At 44.4% G+C, this 20,145-nt stretch overlaps 1 protein-coding gene across 1 annotated transcript in view; it reads right to left on the bottom strand.

Moving 5' to 3' along the window:
* LOC126256223 (sushi, von Willebrand factor type A, EGF and pentraxin domain-containing protein 1) overlaps positions 1–20,145 on the bottom strand; it is a 559,276-nt gene that overhangs the window by 230,806 nt on the left and 308,325 nt on the right. Inside the window, exons 2-3 of the mRNA XM_049955464.1 lie at positions 14,486–14,612; positions 3,903–3,961 (exon numbers count right to left, since the gene is read on the bottom strand). Of these exons, the coding sequence (XP_049811421.1) occupies positions 3,903–3,961; positions 14,486–14,612 (186 nt within the window). The remainder of the gene's footprint in view (positions 1–3,902; positions 3,962–14,485; positions 14,613–20,145) is intronic.

Here is a 20,145-nt window from a genome sequence, read left to right as displayed (position 1 = left end):
AGCAAAATGGAATATGCTTTTAACATGGAGTGAGTTAAGTGAAATGCACTTGACTTACGGCGCTGGTCGTGGCAATACAAGGGGGGCTCGTAGGATTTACCAGGAACGTTATCAACATCGCAGACAGGCTTAGAAAAATACTTTTTTGTCAACTGACAGACGTGTGAGAGAGACAGGATCTTTGCGGACTAATAAGGGTAATACCGTTTGTACCGTTGAGTTCCAGGTACATCGCATAGAGCAACATCTGACGACAAGCAAAAGACGAATCACTCATGAACTTGGCGTGGATCGGCGTCACGTGTGGAATGTTGTTTCTGACATTGGTCAACATCATTTCTAGCGGCAAAAGGAACACACTGTGGGTCTGACTGGTTCCTTCAACGAGAAGCACGACAGCCACATTTCCACATACGGGTTTTGTTTACGGTCGAGGCTTGCTTTACCCGTGAAGGCATTTTCAGGTCACACAACAGCCACATTTGGGCAATACAAAATCCTCATGTCACGTAGGCGTCCATGGTCATCAAGAGCGATCCACTGTGAACATATGGACGGGAATTACGAATGACTCGCTCGTTGGCGCCTACACGTTAACTCAAAGATTAAATATTCACATGTACCATGCGTTTTTGGGGCAAGTATTGCCTGCACCCCAGGATGATGTACCGCTTGGAATTAGGTAGAGCCTTTGGTTCCGACACGACGGCGCAGCTCCACATTTTGCACAAGCTGTCCGAGGTCGTCTAGACAGGACATTTGCTGACATATGGATCGGACGCCGAGGACAAAGCCCGTGGCTTCCACGTTCGCCAGACTTGAAACCGCTGGATTTTTTCCTCTGGGGCATGAAAGATGCAACATCCGTTGAAGATGAAGAGGACTTGGTCGATCACATTAAGGCAGCAGCAGAAGTGGTTCAGACGACTCCTGGTGTATTTCAGAGAACACGTCAATTCCTACATCGCTGCTATGTTCTGTGCCAGCGTGAAAACGGTGATCAATTTCAACTTTTGTTTAATTAAGTTGCGGCAAGTCTGTGTACAAAAGCATACTCATTTTTCATTTACTTTGACCTTTTTAGGAGACGTTGTAACATGAACCATGGACACGTGATTGCTTTCATTTCTAAAGAAGTGCTGTGTGGTACAAGAGCAGCTAAGAGCGATACACTTATCTGTGGTGCTTTAAGTTTTTCGTGTTCTGTTGGTGACGATTAGTTTGTCCAAACATTTTGTTTACATATATATTTTCTTTAAATTACTTTTCATTTTGAATAAAGACGTCCCTGTGTTCAGATTTCAATTACGACCACGTGACGTCGAAAATATGCAACTGCTACACTTAGCTCCTATACCAAAATTCGCATTTGATGCTGTCTTTATGCCCTAGTCTTTTGGTCAAATTGTTTTCCCATTCTCTGTATATACAAGGCGGTCAGAAAAAGTCAGATAAACTCGTAAATATTTTGCGGAACAGGCTGTGATGAAAAATAATTGTTAAAGAAATATTCGACACTGTGCACTGTTTCCGAGTTAATTAGCATTGAAACTGGGCCATCAGGCCATCACACTCGTAAACCCACGCAGTCTACAAAAGGCGGTTCGTTTTTATATCTATTGATGCGTCGTTTATACGGATAGAGTTAATCCCTTCAGCTTCAGCTAAGATCTGAAAATGTTGCACTGAAGCACCGAAACTGGTAGCCATACAATAAATGACATCATAAGGACGGCTGCACATGTTTCGTTTTCCTGCATCTTCCTCGTTTGCTTTTCTCAAACCGAACAAACGTAGCTTTTTCTCGTGTTGGTTCTTTTCAGTTACTTGCTCTTCAGAGATATATCACACACGTAACGTTCGAAATGAACTATACTTTTAGTTTTGACATGTAATGTTGTCTGCAGATTAATATTTTGACGACCGTGAACATAGCTCGTGACCGAAACCAGTCGGAATAAAATACAAGTAAAGTCAGCATTTGCATGTCTCGCATTTTATAAAGTACGTACAAGCTAATAGCTGCCGGAGAAAGACGATTAAATAAAATGGTATTTGTAATAAGATAATATAAGATTATTCGCGATTAATAACTTAGCTTTGTACACTACTGGCCATTAAAATTGCTACACCAAGAAGAAATGCAGATGATAAACGGGTATTCATTGGACAAATATATAATACTAGAAGTGACATGTGATTACATTTTCACGCACTTTGGGTTCATAGATCGTGACAAATCAGTGCCCAGAACAACCACCTCTGGCCGTAATAACGGCCTTAATACGCCTGGGCATTGAGTCAAACAGAGCTTGGATGGTGTGTACAGGTACAGCTGCCCATGCAGCTTAAACACGATACCACAGTTCATCGAGAGTAGTGACTGGCGTATTGTGACGAGCCAGTTGCTCGGCCACCGTTGACCAGATGTTTTCAATTGGTGAGAGATCTGGAGAATGTGCTGGCCAGGGCAGCAGTCGAACATTTTCTATATCCAGAAAGGCCCGTACAGGACCTGCAACATGCGGGCGTGCATTATCCTGCTGAAATGTAGGGTTTCGCAGGGATCGAATGAAGGGTAGGGCCACGTGTCGTAACACATCTGAAATGTAACGACCACTGTTCTAAGTGCCGTCAGTGCGAACAAGAAGTGACCGAGACGTGTAACCAATGGCACCCCATACCATCACGCCGGGTGATACGCCAGTATAGCGATGACGAATACACGCTTCCAATGTGCGTTCAGCGCGATGTCGCCAAACACGGATGCGACCATCACGATGCTGTAAACAGAACCTGGATTCATCCGAAAAAATGACGTTTTGCCATTCGTGCACCCAGGTTCGTCGTTGAGTACACCATCGCAGGCGTTCCTGTCTGTGATGCAGCGTTAAGGGTAACCGCAGCCATAGTCTCCGAGCTGACAGTCGTTGCTGCTGCAAACGTTGTCGAACTGTTCGTGCAGATGGTTGTTGTCCTGCAAACGTCCCCATCTGTTGACTCTGGGATCGAGACGTGGCTGCACGATCCTTTACAGCCATGCGGATAAGATGCCTGTCATCTCGACTGCTAGTGATACGAGGCCGTTGGGATCCAGCACGGCGTTCCGTATTACCCTCCTAAACCCACCGATTCCATATTCTGCTAACAGTCATTGGATCTCGACCAACGCGAGCAGCAATGTCGCGCTACGATAAACCGCAATCGCGATAGGCTACAATCCGACCTTTATCAAAGTCGGAAACGTGATGGTACGCATTTCCCCTCCTTACACGAGGCATCACAACAACGTTTCACCAGGCAACGCCGGTCAACTGCTGTTTGTGTATGAGAAATCGGTTGGAAACTTTCCTCATGTCATCACGTTGTAGGTGTCACCACCGGCGCCAACTTTGTGTGAATGCTCTGAAAAGCTAATCATTTGCATATCACAGCATCTTCTTCCTGTCGGTTAAATTTCGCGCCTGTAGCACGTCTTCTTCGTGGTGTAGCAATTTTAGTGGCCAGTAGTGTAATATGCGGGTATAGAACTGTGCATCCGTAATGCTCTTTTGCCAACGGTAGCTAAGTCTCTTTTATGTTAAAATTTTACACAAATAGTAAATTTTAGCTCAAAATCGGTATACAATTTATGCCGATTAAAAAATCTTTCTAGAGATACCTCATTCATCCCTGTACGATACTGTAGTATAAATGCTTGTAGAATATTACACCAATCTCCTTTTATTTTGGACAGCTGCGTCCCACTTGTACAGAGCGGAGCGGTTTACGAACACCTCAGTCGTTGCACAAGTTTTGCCTCGGTAACGTTGCTAATGGCGAGTACTGTTCTTGTTCTACAGCTGGAACATGTGAGTAGGGCGTTTAGCGTGTTTACAGGGAGCAGCGGGCGCGGTACTCACCACAGAAGGGCGGGTCCCCCTGCCAGGAGCCGCGAGGCGAGCACGTCAGCGTCGGAGACCTGCAACACACCACCACCACTCTCTGCATAAGCGCCGCAGTGTCTGTGGCTTCAGCTTCAGCACAATACATAATGCATGAGTGCGTCAGGGCGGCGACCGCTGCGTGCGGCAGGTCCCGTAACTACACGTTGCAGCGTTTTCTGCTCGCTCAGATAAGCAACTAATGTTCAAAATGTGTGTGAAATCTTATGGGACTTAACTGCTAAGGTCATCAGTCCCGAAGCTTACACACTACTTAACCTAAATTATCCTAAGGACAAACACACACACCCATGCCCGAGGGAGGACTCGAACCTCCGCCGGGACCAGCCGCACAGTCCATGACTGCAGCGCCCTAGACCGTTCGACTAATCCCTCGCGGCAAGCAACTAATGTTCTGTCTACATTCAGCACCAGTAATTTGCAATCTACGACTCGCCGAAGATGATGACTGCAGCGTTGTGGACTTACGAAACTGCACAGCAGTTCAAAGTTGAAACTCCTTGCTACTGCACCGTTTATGGGTATTTGCACTACAGGAAGAAACTTGCCTCCGTATTCGTCTGGGCTGTGCTGTTTAATTAGTTATGGACGTCGCTGCGTAACAGTGGCAGTATTTTCTGTAGTGGAACATATTTATGTACGAGGTCTGTTCAAAAAGCATCTGACCTTATTTTTTAATGTTGAAACCAGCGACGGTGTCAAAGCGCGCTCTCTCTCTCTACGTTGCAGGCATACGTAGTGCGCATACTTGACTTTTTTCAGCCGGCCGGTGTGGCCGAGTGGTTCTATGCACTTCGGTCTGGAGCCGCGTGACCACTATGGTCGCAGGTTCGAATTCTGCCTCGGGCAGTGGTGTGTGTGATGTCCTTAGGTTAGTTAGGTTTAAGTAGATCTAAGTTATGAGGGACTGATGACCTCAGACGTTAAGTCCCACAGTGCTCAGAGCCATTTGAACCATTTTGACTTTTTTCACGACTGCGAAAACAACCAGTCGCTGGCTAGCCGTTGACAAGTGAACCTGTGTAAGTGCTTGTCGTCGTATTTTGTGTTGTGCGAAAAATGATAGCAAACGTGGAACAACGTTATTGCAACAAATTTAATTTTAAGCTTGGTGATTCTCAGTCTGAAACAATCTGCAAGATTCGGCAAGTGTTTGTGGAGGAAGCACTGGGTGCCACACAGATAAAGAAGTGGTTCAACCGTTTCAAAGATGGCCTCTCATCAGTCAAGAGTGATGCTCGTATAGATAGGCACTCAACATCCACAAATCAGTTTGTTATTGATCACCTAAGGACCCTGGTGATACGGAAGGGACGAATAACTATCGGAGAACTTCCAGACGAGGTTAAAATTAGTATTGGATCCATTCATTCCATTTAAACGGAACAGTTAGACCTTAGGAGGATCTCAGAAAAATTTATGCCAATGTTTCTAACAACTGAGCAGCTTCGTTCGGAGGTCACACAGGATATCCCAACTTTCTTAACACAGTGAGCGCTGGTGACGAGTACGACCTAGAAACAAAGTTCCAGTCATCACAATCGAAACATCCATCATTCCCGAGACGCAAAAAAGCGATACAGGTCCGCAGCAATATGAAAGTCATGCTGACCGACGTTTTTGACTCCAGTGGCGTGATGCATCACGGGCAAGCTCCAGGAGGTACTAATGTCAATAAGGTGTGCTACCAAGAGACTCTGCGTCGTCTTCGTGATGCAGAGAGACGCAAACGGCCGGACCTGTTGGTTCCTTTATCACTGTAACGCACCCGATTATCATTCTTAATTAACGTAGAGTTTATTGGTCAAACACAACATGGCTGCGGTTTGTCAGCCTCCCTAGTCCGCTAATCCAGCACCAAGTGACGTTTGGCTTTCCCTAAACTAAAAAAGACTCTGGAAAGGACCAGATTTCAGAACAGGAGAGAAATTCTGCAGCTGCGCACCATACCAAAAGAGGCTTGCCAGCGATGCTTCATCAGCGGCACCACCATTCGAAGAGGTGTGTAGAGAATAAAGGAGACTACTCTGAAAGTGACTAGTCTCAAACTATTGTATCCGAATAAAGAGTGATTTTATAAATAATAGTCGGACATTTTTGGAACAGACCTCTTAAATCTCAATAAGCATGCAAGACAGGTATCAGGTAAAATAAAGACGTAAAATGACATGATATTGTGTTAGCGTATGTGCACTAATACTAATACAAGGAAGGATAGACGTTCTGACATTATGTGCGCCCTTTAGTCTGGCAGGTTAGGCAAGGATAGAGGGAAAATTAGGAACACAGAAATATAACTCACTTGCAATTGGGACCGAAATAAATGGGGAGGCAGGGAAGCCAAAGCGAAAAGACTGCATAAAAATGTAAATAAACTGAAAAAGAAGTTGCAGTTGGAACGACTGATTCGGCATGTGGAGAAGTCAAAACAATCTTCGGTGAAATTAAAAACAAAGAAGGAATGAGAGTCTACGTAGAAGACGTAGGGGGTGCAGTATTAGAGCGAGAGTTTAATAGAGCTTCCGAAGAATTAGTATCAAATAAGGCGGAAGGGATATGTAACATTACTTCACGATTCCTGAAATCATGGGTGGGTGGAGTGGCAACCAAGCGACTACTCAAGTTAGTGTGAAGAATCTATGAGTTTGGACATATGCCATCAGACTATCGGAAAAATATCATCCACACAATCCTGAAGACAGCAAGGGACAGACAAGTAGGAGAAATGAAGCACGATAACCTTAACAGCTTATGCATCCAAGTTATTGACGCGAATAATTTACAGGAGAGTGCAAAAGAAAATTAATGAAATGTCAGATGACGGTGAGTTTGGAAAGGACACCAGAAAAGCAGTCGTGACGTCGCGCTTGATAATGGAAGCAAGACTGAATAAAAATCAAAACATGTTCTTAGGATTTGTTAGCCTAGAAAAAGCGTTCAACAGTGTAAAACGCTGGAGGATGTTCGAAATTCTAAGAAAAATAGTAGCAAGCTGTAGGGAAGAAGTGTAATATGCAAGATGTACAAGAACCAACAGAGAAAAATAAGACTGGAAGACCAAGAATGAAGTGCTCGGATTGAAAAGAGTGTAAGAAAGGGGTACAACCTTTCGCCCCTACTGTTTAATCTACACATCGAAGACGCTTTGGCGGAAATATAAAACAGTATCAACAGTCGGATTAAAAATCAGGGCGGAAGGACGAAACTGCTGTCCTCAGCGAAATTGAAGAAGAATTACAGGCCCTTCTGAATTACATGATAAGTGTAATGAGTACAAAATATGGACTGAGAGTAAAACGAAGAAAGGCGTAAGTAATAAAAAGTACCAGAAGTGAGATTAGCCATAAAGGTAACATATAACATCGATGTTGGTGAGTACGAATCAGACAGAGTGAAGGTATTTTTCAACCTTGAAAGCAAAATGAAATTTTGGGAAGGAGGGAAATAAAAGCAGACAAGGCGAGCATTATTGGCGAACGAGAAGTCTGTTGATATCGAACATCGGCCTTAATCTATGGAAGAAATTCCTGAGAATGTACGTTTGGAGCACAGTTTTGTATTATATCGTATCACGGACTGTAGGAAAACTCGAAAAGAAGAGAATCGATGCGTTTGAGATGTACGGCTGTAGAAGTTGTTGAAAATTGCGTGTTGGATAATGAGTAAGGAGGATCTCTGCAGAATCGGTGAAGAGAAAGGAACGTATGGAAAATCATGAGTTAAAAAACGAAAAGAATCCTTGAACGCCGTTGGGGCCATTTGTACTACCACCCATTATCGTAGTTGACAGACTTTACCGGTGTATAAGCACTCTCTTTATGTGGGAATCTACGCTAAGAGTAAAATCTGAGAAACGGCGTATGTAGACATATTGCCTACAGAGTAATCAATCAGTTAATCATCTTCCTTCGGCGGCAGGAGTCGATATAAAAAGGTTTTACTGTTTAATGTAAACACTCTTTTTTCGAGCTTTTATCGGATCGGTACATATATAAACGCATGGTCATGATTTCTATCGAACGTCGCAAGTCGGGCTCCTCCACACGCGGCTCAGCATTCCCCCATGGAAGCTGAAACCCATTTCTCAACTTCCCCCGTAATGCCACACCCACAGTAAGTGCCGATATCATGTTTATTTTGAACAATCGCGTAAAAACAAGCAAATGAAGGGACCTAAGCTAAAATTCACATACAAAAGTCAGTAGTTATCAAGTACTTAAATTTTAATATTAGTTATTTAGCGTGATCTAAGTAATCGAGAGATGACAATAACGTAATGGTGTTTCTCGGGTATTAAATTATTTTCCCCGATTTTTCCAAAAATGGTTCAAATGGCTCTGAGCACTATGGGACTTAACATCTACGGTCATCAGTCCCCTAGAACTTAAAACTACTTAAACCTAACTAACCTAAGGACATCACACAACACCCAGTCATCACGAGGCAGAGAAAATCCCTGACCCCGCCGGGAATCGAACCCGGGAACCCGGCGATTTTTCCAGCTCCATTATTACACTGAGGTGGCAAAAGTCGTGGAATAGAGATATGTACACGTAGCGACAGTGGTAGTATCACGTACACAACGAATAAATGGCAGTGCATGGACGGAGCTATCATTTGTACTCAGGTGATTCATGAGAAAAGGCTTCTGACGTGATTATGGCCGCACGGCGGGAACTAACAGAGTTTGAAAGCGGAATGGGAGTTGGAGCTACACGCGTCGGACATGGCGTTTCGGAAATCGACAGTTAATTCAATATTCCGAGGTACACAGTGTCAAGAGGGCGCCCAGAATACCACATTACAGTCATTACCTCTCACCACTGACAACACAGCGGCCGACGGCCTTAGTTTAACGACCGAGAGCAGCCGAGTTTGCATGAAGTTGTCAGTGCTAACAGACTAGCAACACTGTGTGAAATGACCGCAGAAATCAATGTGGGACGTACGACGAACGCTTCCATTAGGGCAGTGCAGCGAAATTCGGCATTAATAGGCTATGGTAGCAGCCGACCGACACGAGTGCCTTTGCTAACATCACGACAGCGCCTGCTGCGCCTCTCCTTGGCTCGTGACCAAATCCGTTGAACCCTAGACGACTGGGAAAACGTAGCATGGTGAGATGAGTCCAGATTTCAGTTGGTAAGAACTGATGGTAGGTTTCGAGTGTGTTGCAGACTCCACGAAACCACGGACCCCAGTTGTCAACAAGACATTGTGCAAGCTTTTGGTGACTCCATAATGGTGTGGGCTTTGTTTACATGGAGTGGACGGCATTCTCTGCCCAAACGAATCGATCATTGACTGGATATTGTTATGTTCGCCTACTTGCATTTGCAGCCCTTCACGGCCTTCATATTCTCAAAGAACGATGGAATTTTCATGGATGACAACGCGCCATCTCACTGAATCACAATTGTTCACGACAGGTTTGAAGCACATTCTGGACAATCCGAGTGAATGATTTGGCCACCCACATCGCCCGACATAAATACCCATGGGACATAATCGAGAGGCCAATTTTTGCACAAAATCCTGCACAGGCAAATCTTTCGCAATTATGGGCAGCTATAGAGGTAGCATGGCTCAATGTTTCTGCACGGGACTTCCAACAATTTTTTTGAGTGCATGCCTTATTGGGTTGCTGCACTACGCCAGGCAAAAGGGGGTGAGACACGACGTTAGAAGATATTCCACGGCTTTAGTCACTTCAGTGTCAGTTACCAGTTATTGTTACGGTTGCGATTTCCATTAAAACGAAACCCTTTTGAAAAAGAAGCCAGCGTTCATGCACAGTAATACCCTACCAAGGTGGAACTGGCCGTAAACAACGTCTCCGGGCCCTACGAACTTTACATCACAGAGCAGTTCCTTCAGAACTTGCTGAAAAGAGACCCAGTTAAGCTGATCACCTGGATTTGCTTCACTTGGGTGAGTAGACTGTTTCTCTGTAGATAGGAGTCTTCAAACACTACCCAGAGAGAACAGTCATCGTTCACGTTTTAGCTGGACTTCGACAACACAACACGCGCTTCCGCGATCGTTATAGTCTGCAGTCAAGCCACATGGACCTACAGTTTAGGAGTCACGTTGATTCAAATACTCGCTGAGTATTGAAGCGTCAGAAGAATAGAGAAATTATTTAGTTTGTTTTATCACTCGTGGGCTGCGGTACTACACGCACTAATTTAACGACGGTGTCACCGATCGATGATCGTCGCCGACCTTAGAGATAACACCCAAAAACTTCTACTGTCGGCAAATCATGACCGTCAGTATCTCTCTCTCTCTCTGTCACTCGCTCCCCTCATTATCTGATCTTTCTTGATGCTTATGAGTTTGTGCAACACCATCACTCATTTATCGTTGGGACAGCCAGCCACGACAATACAAGCCCATCTAATATTCAAGATCTATGAGACAGGCGAAATACCCTCTAACTTAAGGAAAAATATAATAATTCCTGTTCCAAAGAAGGCAGGTGCTGACAGGTGTATATGCTACCGAAGTATCGGTTTAACAAATCACGGCAAAAAATATTGACACGAGTTATTTTCGGAAGATGGGCAGACTGATAAGAGGTCGATCTTGCGGAAGATTCGTTTGCGTTTCAGAGAAATGCAGGGACACAAAGCGCAGTGCTGATCATAAGAATTACCTCAGAAGATAGGTTGAAGTAAGACAAACCTACATTTGTAGCATTTGTACAGGGAGCGAAAGGTTATTTACAACTTGTACAGAAATCAGACTGCAGTTATAAAAGTCGAAGAACATCTACATATACATAACTACACTGCAATTCACTCTGAAGTGGTTGGTAGATAGTTCACCGAACCATCTTCAGACTCTTTTTCTGCCGTTTTACTCTCGAACGGCGCACAGGAAAAAAGAAAACTTAAATTTTTCCTTGCGAGCTCTGATCTATCTTATTTTCTTTGCGATAATCATTTCTTCTTATGTAGGTTGGCGTCAACAAAATATTTTCGCTTTCAGAGAAGAAGGTAGTGATTAAAATTTCACGAGATCCTATCATAACGAAAAATGCCTTCGTTTTACTGATTGTCACCCCAATTCACATATCATATCCGTAGCGCTCTCTGCCCTGCTTCTCGATAATACAAAACGAACTATATATAAATTACTTGCCATCCGACTGACTGTCACAAAACAAATTTCCATAATTTAGATAGACACTGTAATGACTGTTTCAACATAAGAAACGCCAAACTGCCTATACACATCTATATAATAGGAACGCCAAAATGCAATGTAAGTAGGAAATTAATAATGGGCCGTCTATAAAGCGTGAATAATCCATTGCTGTCAGTCACCAACACAACTATGCACAGTTACGAAAAAAAAATTATAATATTTCATCATACAAATGGCTGTGTCATCCGAACAAGACATAGTCAGGGAAAAAGCACCATAGGTGCAAAGATGCGAGCTGGTGCTAGTGCCTTAGAGACTCGCCACTTGTGCGAGTTCCACTAGCGCCATGGGCGGCGCTGAGGATGAAGATGTCGACTTCGCCTCGGCCAATTGCCGGGCGAGTACAATCCGTCAATGACCGTACGACAACGGACAGAAGCCTACTCGGAAGATAGAAGAGCAGCTCTCGCCCACTTGGTTATAGGTCATCGTCCACGGCTGACTTAAACAGGGAACGTTGTCTACTGAACTCTTAGAAGTGAACAGTTGTTGTAAACTACATTTGCTATGAAGTTTACCTACGGTTATTTGCACCCAGTCATTGAGAGTCTCTTTTGTGATATATTATACACATCAAAAAATGTTTTGCATCACCTCGGTTCCGAGAGTTCCGGAGCCTGTACACAACATTGGAATAGAGATCAACATCCGGAACCAGTACAGAAAATTGGAATAGAGATCAACATAAACATTATTTCCAACCTTTTTGTTGCTCATGAAAACCACATATTGCATGTTGTACCACCATACAGCGAGACCTTTAGAGGTGGTGATCCTGATTGCTGTACACACCGGTATCTCTAATACCCAGTAGCACGTCCTCTTGCATTGATGCGTGCCTGCATTTGTCGTGGCATACTATCCACAAGTTCATCAAGGCATTGTTGGTCCAGATTGTCCTACTCCTAATCTGCTATTCGGCGTAGAATGGTTGGTGGGTCACATCGTCCATAAACAGCCCTTTTCAATCTATTCTAGGCATATTCGATAGGGTTCATATCTGGAGGACATGTTGGCCACTCTAGTCGAGCGACGTCGTTATTCTGAAGAAAGTCATTCACAAGATATGCACGATGGGGGCGCGAATTGTCGTCGAAGAAGACGAATGCCTCGCCAGTACGCTGCCGATATGGTTGCACTATCGGTCGGAGGATGGCATTCACGTATCGTATTGCCGTTACGGCGCCTTCCATGACCACCAGCGGCGTACGTCGGCCCCACATAATGCCACTCCAAAACAGCAGGGAACATACATCTTGCTGCACTCGCTGGACAGTGTGTGTAAGGCGTTCAGCCTGACCGGGTTGCATCCAAACACGTCTCCGACAATCATCTGGTTGAAGGCATATGCGAGACTCATCGGTGAAGAGAACGTGATGCCAATTCTGAGCGGTCCATCCGGCATGTTGTTGGGCCCATCTGTACCGCGCTGCAGGGTGTCGTGGTTGCAAAGATGGACCTCGCCATGGACGTCGGGAGTGGAGTAGCGCATCATGCTAGCGCACAGTTTGAGTCGTAACACGACGCCCTGTGGCTGCACGAAAGCATTATTCAATATGGTGGCGTTGCTGTCAAGGTTCTTCCGAGCCATAATCCATAGGTAGCCGTCATCTACTGCAGTAGTAGCACTTGGGCGGACTGAGCGAGGCATGTCATCGACAGTTCCTGTCTCTCTGCATCTCCTCCATGTCCAAACAACATCGATTTGGTTCACTCCGAGACGCCTGGACACTTCCCTTGGTGGCCGAGCGGTTATAGGCGCTACAGTCTGGAACCGAGCGACCGCTACAGTCGCAGGTTCGAATCGTGCCTCGGGCATGGATGTGCGTGATGTCCTTAGGTTAGTTAGGTTTAATTAGTTCTAAGTTATAGGCGACTCATGACCTCAGAAGTTAAGTAGCATTGTGCTCAGAGCCATTTGAACCATTTGCACTTCCCTTGTTGAGAGCCCATCCTGGCACAAAGTAACAATGCAGACGCGATCGAACCGCGCTATTGACCGTCTAGGCATGGTTGAAGTACAGACAACATGAGCCGTGTATCTCCTTCCTGGTGGAATGACTGGAACTGATCGGCTGTCGGACCCCTCCGTCTAATAGGTGCTGCTCATGCATGGTTGTTTACATGTTTGGGCGGGTTTAGTGACATCTCTGAACAGTCAAAGGGACTGTGTCTGTGATACAATATCCACAGTCAACGTCTCGCTTCAGGAGTTCGGGGAACCGGGGTGATGCAAAACTTCTTTTGATGTGTGTATAGGCCGGCCGAAGTGGCCGTGCGGATAAAGGCGCTGCAGTCTGGAACCGCAAGACCGCTACGGTCGCAGGTTCGAATCCTGCCTCGGGCATGGATGTTTGTGATGTCCTTAGGTTAGTTAGGTTTAACTAGTTCTAAGTTCTAGGGGACTAATGACCTCAGCAGTTGAGTCCCATAGTGCTCAGAGCCATTTGAACCATTTTTTTGATGTGTGTATATGCAGTATTGCAGACTTCAGTCTTTCACAAGACACGAAGATAAGCAACCCCTTTTGACTCATTTAAGTGACTTTGTTACTAATTAGTTGGAGTGTTGTAGAACCTTCGTTTTCCTATCCCGTTACCTGACCCTGGGGCATAGCTGAATAATAGTGGGAGAGGGAAATTGTCTTAGCGGTGTTCTGCACCAGAAGCCGTTTCACGAACTCACCAACTCACCCTACCGCAACAACGGTGGCAACTCAGCCTCCCCATCAGGAGCGACGAGGCCTTTACAAAACTAATTGTTCGATATATCGATAATAGAACAGCAAAAGTTAAAGACAGGGCCGTCTATACAACGCGAATAAGTCTTGTGCGTCCGTCAGTACAGGTGAAATACGGTATTCTGATCTTTATTTAGACCTTAAACGTAGATATCCGGCCAAAAACGTATGTGTAAAAAGCCATTCGTATTTTCTTATTTTCTGGCTAACACATTAGCTAACAAACCCTTGTCTCCAATTGGTTGCTACCAATGATACAAGCGCAGGCCTTGCCAACGTTTGCGCTGTTCCGCGAAGAACAGCACGTGGAGGGCTCATAGTGCCACAGGCATTGTACTACATACGGCGAGAAAAATTCAATGACAGCTTACTGCAATGTTTTCAGCTTTCAACCGCGGAATGTTAACGACTGCCACAACACTGATCGAAAGCCGTAGCTGCGGCAACACTGAGACGTTGCCGTAGAAACCCAAACAAAATCGCGTTACGTGACCGGTCCTGGCAGACGCGCGAAGATGTTGCGCCGAGTGCACTTTTATTTGTGAGGGATGTCCGCTAGGCGGTGTCAGCAGAGCGCGCGCCCACTTACCCGAAGAGCTCGTATCCGGGGTCGCAGGCGTAGGAGGCGGTGGTTCCCGGCGCCAGGCCTCCGCTGCTGAGAACGACGCGCGCGTTCAGCGGCACCGCCGGGTGTCCGCAGCGGGGGCCGCCGTCGCCTGCAACAGCAACAACAGCAACGCGTCAGCAGGTGCCGCGGGCTGTAGCAGGCGCTCCACTGGCCCACCTAACAGGCAACTAGCTCATTCATTCTCTACACCAGTTCAGAAATAACTACTCTCTGTGAACGGTTTTAGCGTGTCAGACTTAAGAAATGAAAATGTGTGTGGAATCTTATGGGACTTAACTGCTAAGGTCATTAGTCCCTAAGCTTACACACTACTTAACCTGAATTATCCTAAGGACAAACACAAACACCCATGCCCGAGGGAGGACTCGAACCTCCGCCGGGACCAGCCGCACAGTCCATGACAGACTTAAGACTATAAGACTTAAGACACTCAAATATATGTAAGTGTCAGGAAGTCTTTTCTGAAAGTATTTGTATGGAGTGTAGCCATGTACGGAAGTGAAACGTGGACGATAAATAGTTTAGACAAGGAGAGAATAGAAGCTTTCGAAACGTGGTGCTACGGAAGAATGCTGAAGATTAGATTGGTAGATCACGCAACTAATGATGAGGTACTGAATAGAACTGGCGAGAAGAGGAATTTGTGGCACAACTTGGCTATAAGAAGGAACCGATTGGTAGGAGACATTATGAGGCATCAGGAGATCGCCATTTTAGTGTTGGAGGGAAGCGTGGAGGGTAAAAATCATAGAGGGAGACCAAGAGATGAATACACAAAGCAGTTTCAGAAGGATACAGGTTGCAGTAGCTACTCGGAAATGAAGAGGCTTGCTCAGGCTAGAGTGGCATTGAGAGCTGCATCAAACCAATCTCTGGACTGAAGACCACAACAGCAACAGTATCTCTTTCGTATTATATGGGATACATTTGTCCCACTAAACTAATATGCAGTTTTCAGGACTGTAGAGTCTGTACCTCATATATGTGTAGTGCTAGAATGTAGGAAGATGCCGTCGGAGATTGGAGAAAAAAACTGGACCATGGGGTAAATATATAGCAGGTACTGAGCGATCGAATGGAACTGCGTGTGTTTATAGTGCGTCTGTTTCACAAAAATCAGATCAAATCACCATCTTCTCTATTCTAAGGGTATCTGAAGTAACTGATTTTCTTTTCTTATAGCCGGCCGGAGTGGCCGTGCGGGTCTAGGCGCTACAGTCTGGAGCCGAGCGACCGCTACGGTCGCAGGTTCGAATCCTGCCTCGGGCATGGATGTGTGTGATGTCCTTAGGTTAGTTAGGTTTAATTAGTTCTAAGTTCTAGGCGACTGATGACCTAAGAAGTTAAGTCGCATAGTGCTCAGAGCCATTTGAACCATTTTTTTCTTTTCTTATACGTCACATACATTGTTTTGAAACATTAGTAAATACCTCAGGAATTCCGCTGATTTGTACATAATTTGTACATAGTGGGGCACATATGCCCGAGAATACTTCATAAAATGTGGAAAAAATTGGTGTGTGGTACGCCAAAGCTATCTTCAAATGCTATGTCGAAATCTTGTATGCGATATTTCACGTTTTTCATTGTCGGGAGAATAGCTATGTTTTCGTACTGATTTGTTATACTTTTTCCAGAACTGCCATCCTGACCAAAACCATTCTATAATTTAAAATTTACTTCTGAAAACCCTAGGTTCACATGAAAACGTGGAAATATTTTGGTTTATCGGGAACATGTATCCCACTTCACAGATTTTCAAAACCGGTCAGCTCAAATTTTTTTTGTAGTGAAAATATACTATTCATCGCAATGGAAGACGGGTTCTGACCTTATTTTTCAAATATATGCTAAATGTATTTTAACCCTGAAAGGATTGATACCGAGGGAAGAGCAGTTGACGATATTAACCGTCGATTATGACCAGTAATGTAATGGTAATGACTATTGTGATCCCACTTCTTGGTGCCTATTTTGAATTCCATTTGTTTATAGTTCTGGTGGTTGTAATATTTTTGTTAGGCCGGCCGCTGTGGCCGAGCGGTTCTAGGCGGTTCAGTCCGGAACCGGGCTGCAACGGTCGGAGGTTCGAATCCTGCTTCGGACATGGATGTGTGTGATGTACTTAGGTTAGTTAGGTTTAAGTAGTTCTAAGTCTAGGGGACTGATGGCCTCAGATGTTTAGTCCCATAGTACTCAGAGCCATTTGATCCATTTTTTTAAATTTTTGTTAGTTTCGAGCGAAAATACGTTCTAATTTCTGCAGTGTACGAGAGACAAAATGCCTCTCTTTTGCTTTGGAGGTAAGTATTATGCTTAGTAAGGCATCACTTTTCTTTCTTTGCCACAAATCTTTTCTCTAATTCGTATTTTTTTTATCGTTATCTCACCTTATATACATACATATATGGTGTCTCTCCTAAGAGTCGTCAGGCACATATTTTATATGGTGTTTCAGCAGATATTTGCAATTTCGTTTTTGTTGTCGCGTTGTGTAGCTGGAGTCAGCTCAGACAAATACTGCTTATCACGTTGTTCATGCAAAGCCCAGTGTCGACGGAATGCATTGTTTTGTTTCCAGTTACAAACAAAGTGATTTTTAAAACTTCCTGGCAGATTAAAACTGCGTGCCGGACCTATACTTCAACTCGGGACCTTTGCCTTCCGCGGGCAAGTGCTCTACTAACTGAGCTACCCAAGCTCAACTCACGCCCCTTCCTCACAGCCTTACTTCCGCCAGTACCTCGCCTCCTACCTTCCAAACTTTACAGAAGCTCTCCTGCGAACCTCGCAGAACTAGCACTCCTGAAAGAAAGGATATTGCGGAGACATGGCTTAGCCACAGCCTGGGGGATGTTTCCAGAAGTGATTTTTAAAGTGGAATGTCACGTGCTCATTCGATAAAGCGGGCCAAGATTAGTCTATCCCGATATTCGCTTTATCTGTATGTATTAAAATGGACAAGAGGACACGAAGAGTAATCTGTTCTCCGGCTGCGACAGCACCGCCCTGACCTGAGTTGACTGCTGCCGTCAAGCATGCAGAGCTGTTTATTCTTCGCGCTTTACTGTCCCTCTTAAAACATAAAGAAAACGGATACCGGAATTGATTAATTTGGGAGCTCTCTGTCGAAAGGGCACGTAAAAGTCCGATTTAAAAATAATTTTATTTATAATCGGAAATAAACCGACGCTTCCTGTTGACAATGGGCGTCGCTTGAAAGTCGTCACGAGCAACAATTGTTTGGGCTGAGTCCAGCTAAGCAGTGCAAAAACGCAGTTGCAAATGCCTGCCGAAACCAGAGAAAATGCGCCTGGCGACACGTATCCGTAATTGCGAATCATACTCCCCATTTGAGCTATACAGCTAATGTATATTTTCTGATACCAGTTTCGATTTACTTACTATAGAGTTTGTTTCTAATTCGTTCTGTGTATCGTAGTCGCCGCTACAGATGTAGAGCTCTATTTACGGTACTCGGTTAGGTTTCTTTCCGAGAAACGTTTCTCATATTTCTATGCGATTTGTCGTAATATTTTTAACGAATTAGTTTTTCCCTATGTAGTAAATTATCATAATAAAATTCGTCTGCGTTGTTTATATTTCAAAATATGGGTGCTGATATGACCATGTTGGTTATAATGGCCATGTTTTTCTGCATCGTTTGTCGCAGATTGATTACGTCGCTGGTCAAAGCCGACTGATAGTATCATAATTTCCTCTTTGTCCTTTGCAGGCCTCGACTCTTTTAACTGCAGTAGTATGCTTCGATCTTCACGCGCAGTGAAATATTAATCAATTAAGGTGTACTGCAAATATCGCATTAAGTGTCTTTTAATGTTAAACTTTAAAACAAATGTGGCTGTCTCTTCACTTGTAAAACTAATGAAATTTTTCTAAAATTATCATATAACTAAAATATGGACGAAAGCAGGTATGGGGACGTTTGAAATTTATTTCAGAAATAAGCTGGAAATACTGTAGTTATGCCCACACTAAAGAATGTCATCTTACCTATTCCGGGTGATCGTTCATTCATAATAAACCTTGCCAAGTATAGAACAACTACATGGACACAAGTATTATTAGACAATGACTTCACATCGAGAGGTGTAAAAAATCGAGTACTGTATTTGTCATACTATTACCTAATCTACATATTAGAAGGAAGGAAGACTAGGTTTTAACGTCTCGTCGAAGGACAGTGTCAATAGTACGATTTTTGCCTATTTGCATTACAGACGATCGATGAACGCGATAGCACGAAGAGACACTGTACGTTGGTTCTAAGGCAAAACATAAGCCCTCAGAGTTTCGGCCTACCGAATAAGTTGAAATGGTTTGCAACATTTCAGCATCCACGGAAGCAGATGAAGGACTTGCAGAAGTGGTGGGTTTGCGGATGCAATATGGATGCAGATGCGGATCCATTTCTCTTACACGCGCAGTCACCGTGACTTTTAATAAATAAGCAACTTCTATTGCTGTGATGTTATTTAGCTCATTACTGCTGCCATCTGTTATCCACAAATCACTTAAATCACTAGAACAATCATTGTTGCTGAGTGAATCTTGACGTTACACGTTTTGATCCTTGTGACAAGTCGTTGCTATCGTCTCCCTAAAGTTGCCTTGGTCAGTGTTTCAAGGAGCTATTCAACTTTTATTAATCAGCAATAGGAAATGAGTACGATCGAAGTGCCCCCTCGACTTTTCCAGACACACGAATAGTCGACAGCTTCAAGAACAAGGCGATTATAAATTATAGCATAGGACAATGGTGTTGTGGTTCTACTAGCGTTTAAATAGAAATGTGGGACTCCAATCCGAAGCATGGGAATAACTTCGCAGTTGAGGGAACTTCAATCGTCAAAGAAATAGGTATGCAGGGACGTAAGACGCAATCGGAAATGTATTAGGTATTCCGCATAAAGCAGTTTGTACAGTAACTAGTGGGAGCTACGATAATCCAGAGTGAGAAAGTTGTAAGAAAGTGACTGCAGTACGAATTGAAACTGGTGCACAAATAGCAACCAAGTGGCTGTATACACGGAGGTGACAAAAATCATCGGATACCTCCTGTTGTCATGGCGGACCTCCTTTTCCCCAACGTAGTGCAGTAACGTGCCATGGATTCAACAAGTCTTTGAAAGTAGCCTGCAGAGATATTGAGCCATGCAGCCTCTACAGCTGTCCATAATTACGAAAGCGTTGTCGATGCAGGGGTTTGAGGACGAAGTGACCTCTCTATTATGTCCCGTAAATATTCGATGGAGCTCATGTCAGCGATCTTGGTGGCCAAACCATTCGCTCGAACTGTCCAGAATGTTCTTCAAACCAATCGCGAAAAATTATGATCCAGTGACATGGCGCATTGCCATCACAAAAATTCAATCATTATGTGGGAACATGAAGTCTATGAATGGCTGGAAATGGTCTCGAGGTAGCCGTACATAAACAGAGGACGCTGCCCATCCCACGTAGATACAGTCCACACAATTATGGAACCACCGCCAGGTTGCATAGTGCATTGTTGAAAACTTGGGCTCATGCTTTAGGCTCTTACCAACTGATATCTGGACTCATCTGAGCAGGCCACGGCTTTCCAGCGTCTGGGGTCC

The sequence above is a fragment of the Schistocerca nitens genome, chromosome 1, assembly GCF_023898315.1.
Source record: "Schistocerca nitens isolate TAMUIC-IGC-003100 chromosome 1, iqSchNite1.1, whole genome shotgun sequence".
Lineage (NCBI taxonomy): Eukaryota > Metazoa > Arthropoda > Insecta > Orthoptera > Acrididae > Schistocerca > Schistocerca nitens.
The sequence above is the reverse complement of the archived record's forward strand: the minus strand, read 5'-3'. Positions and strand labels throughout refer to the sequence as shown.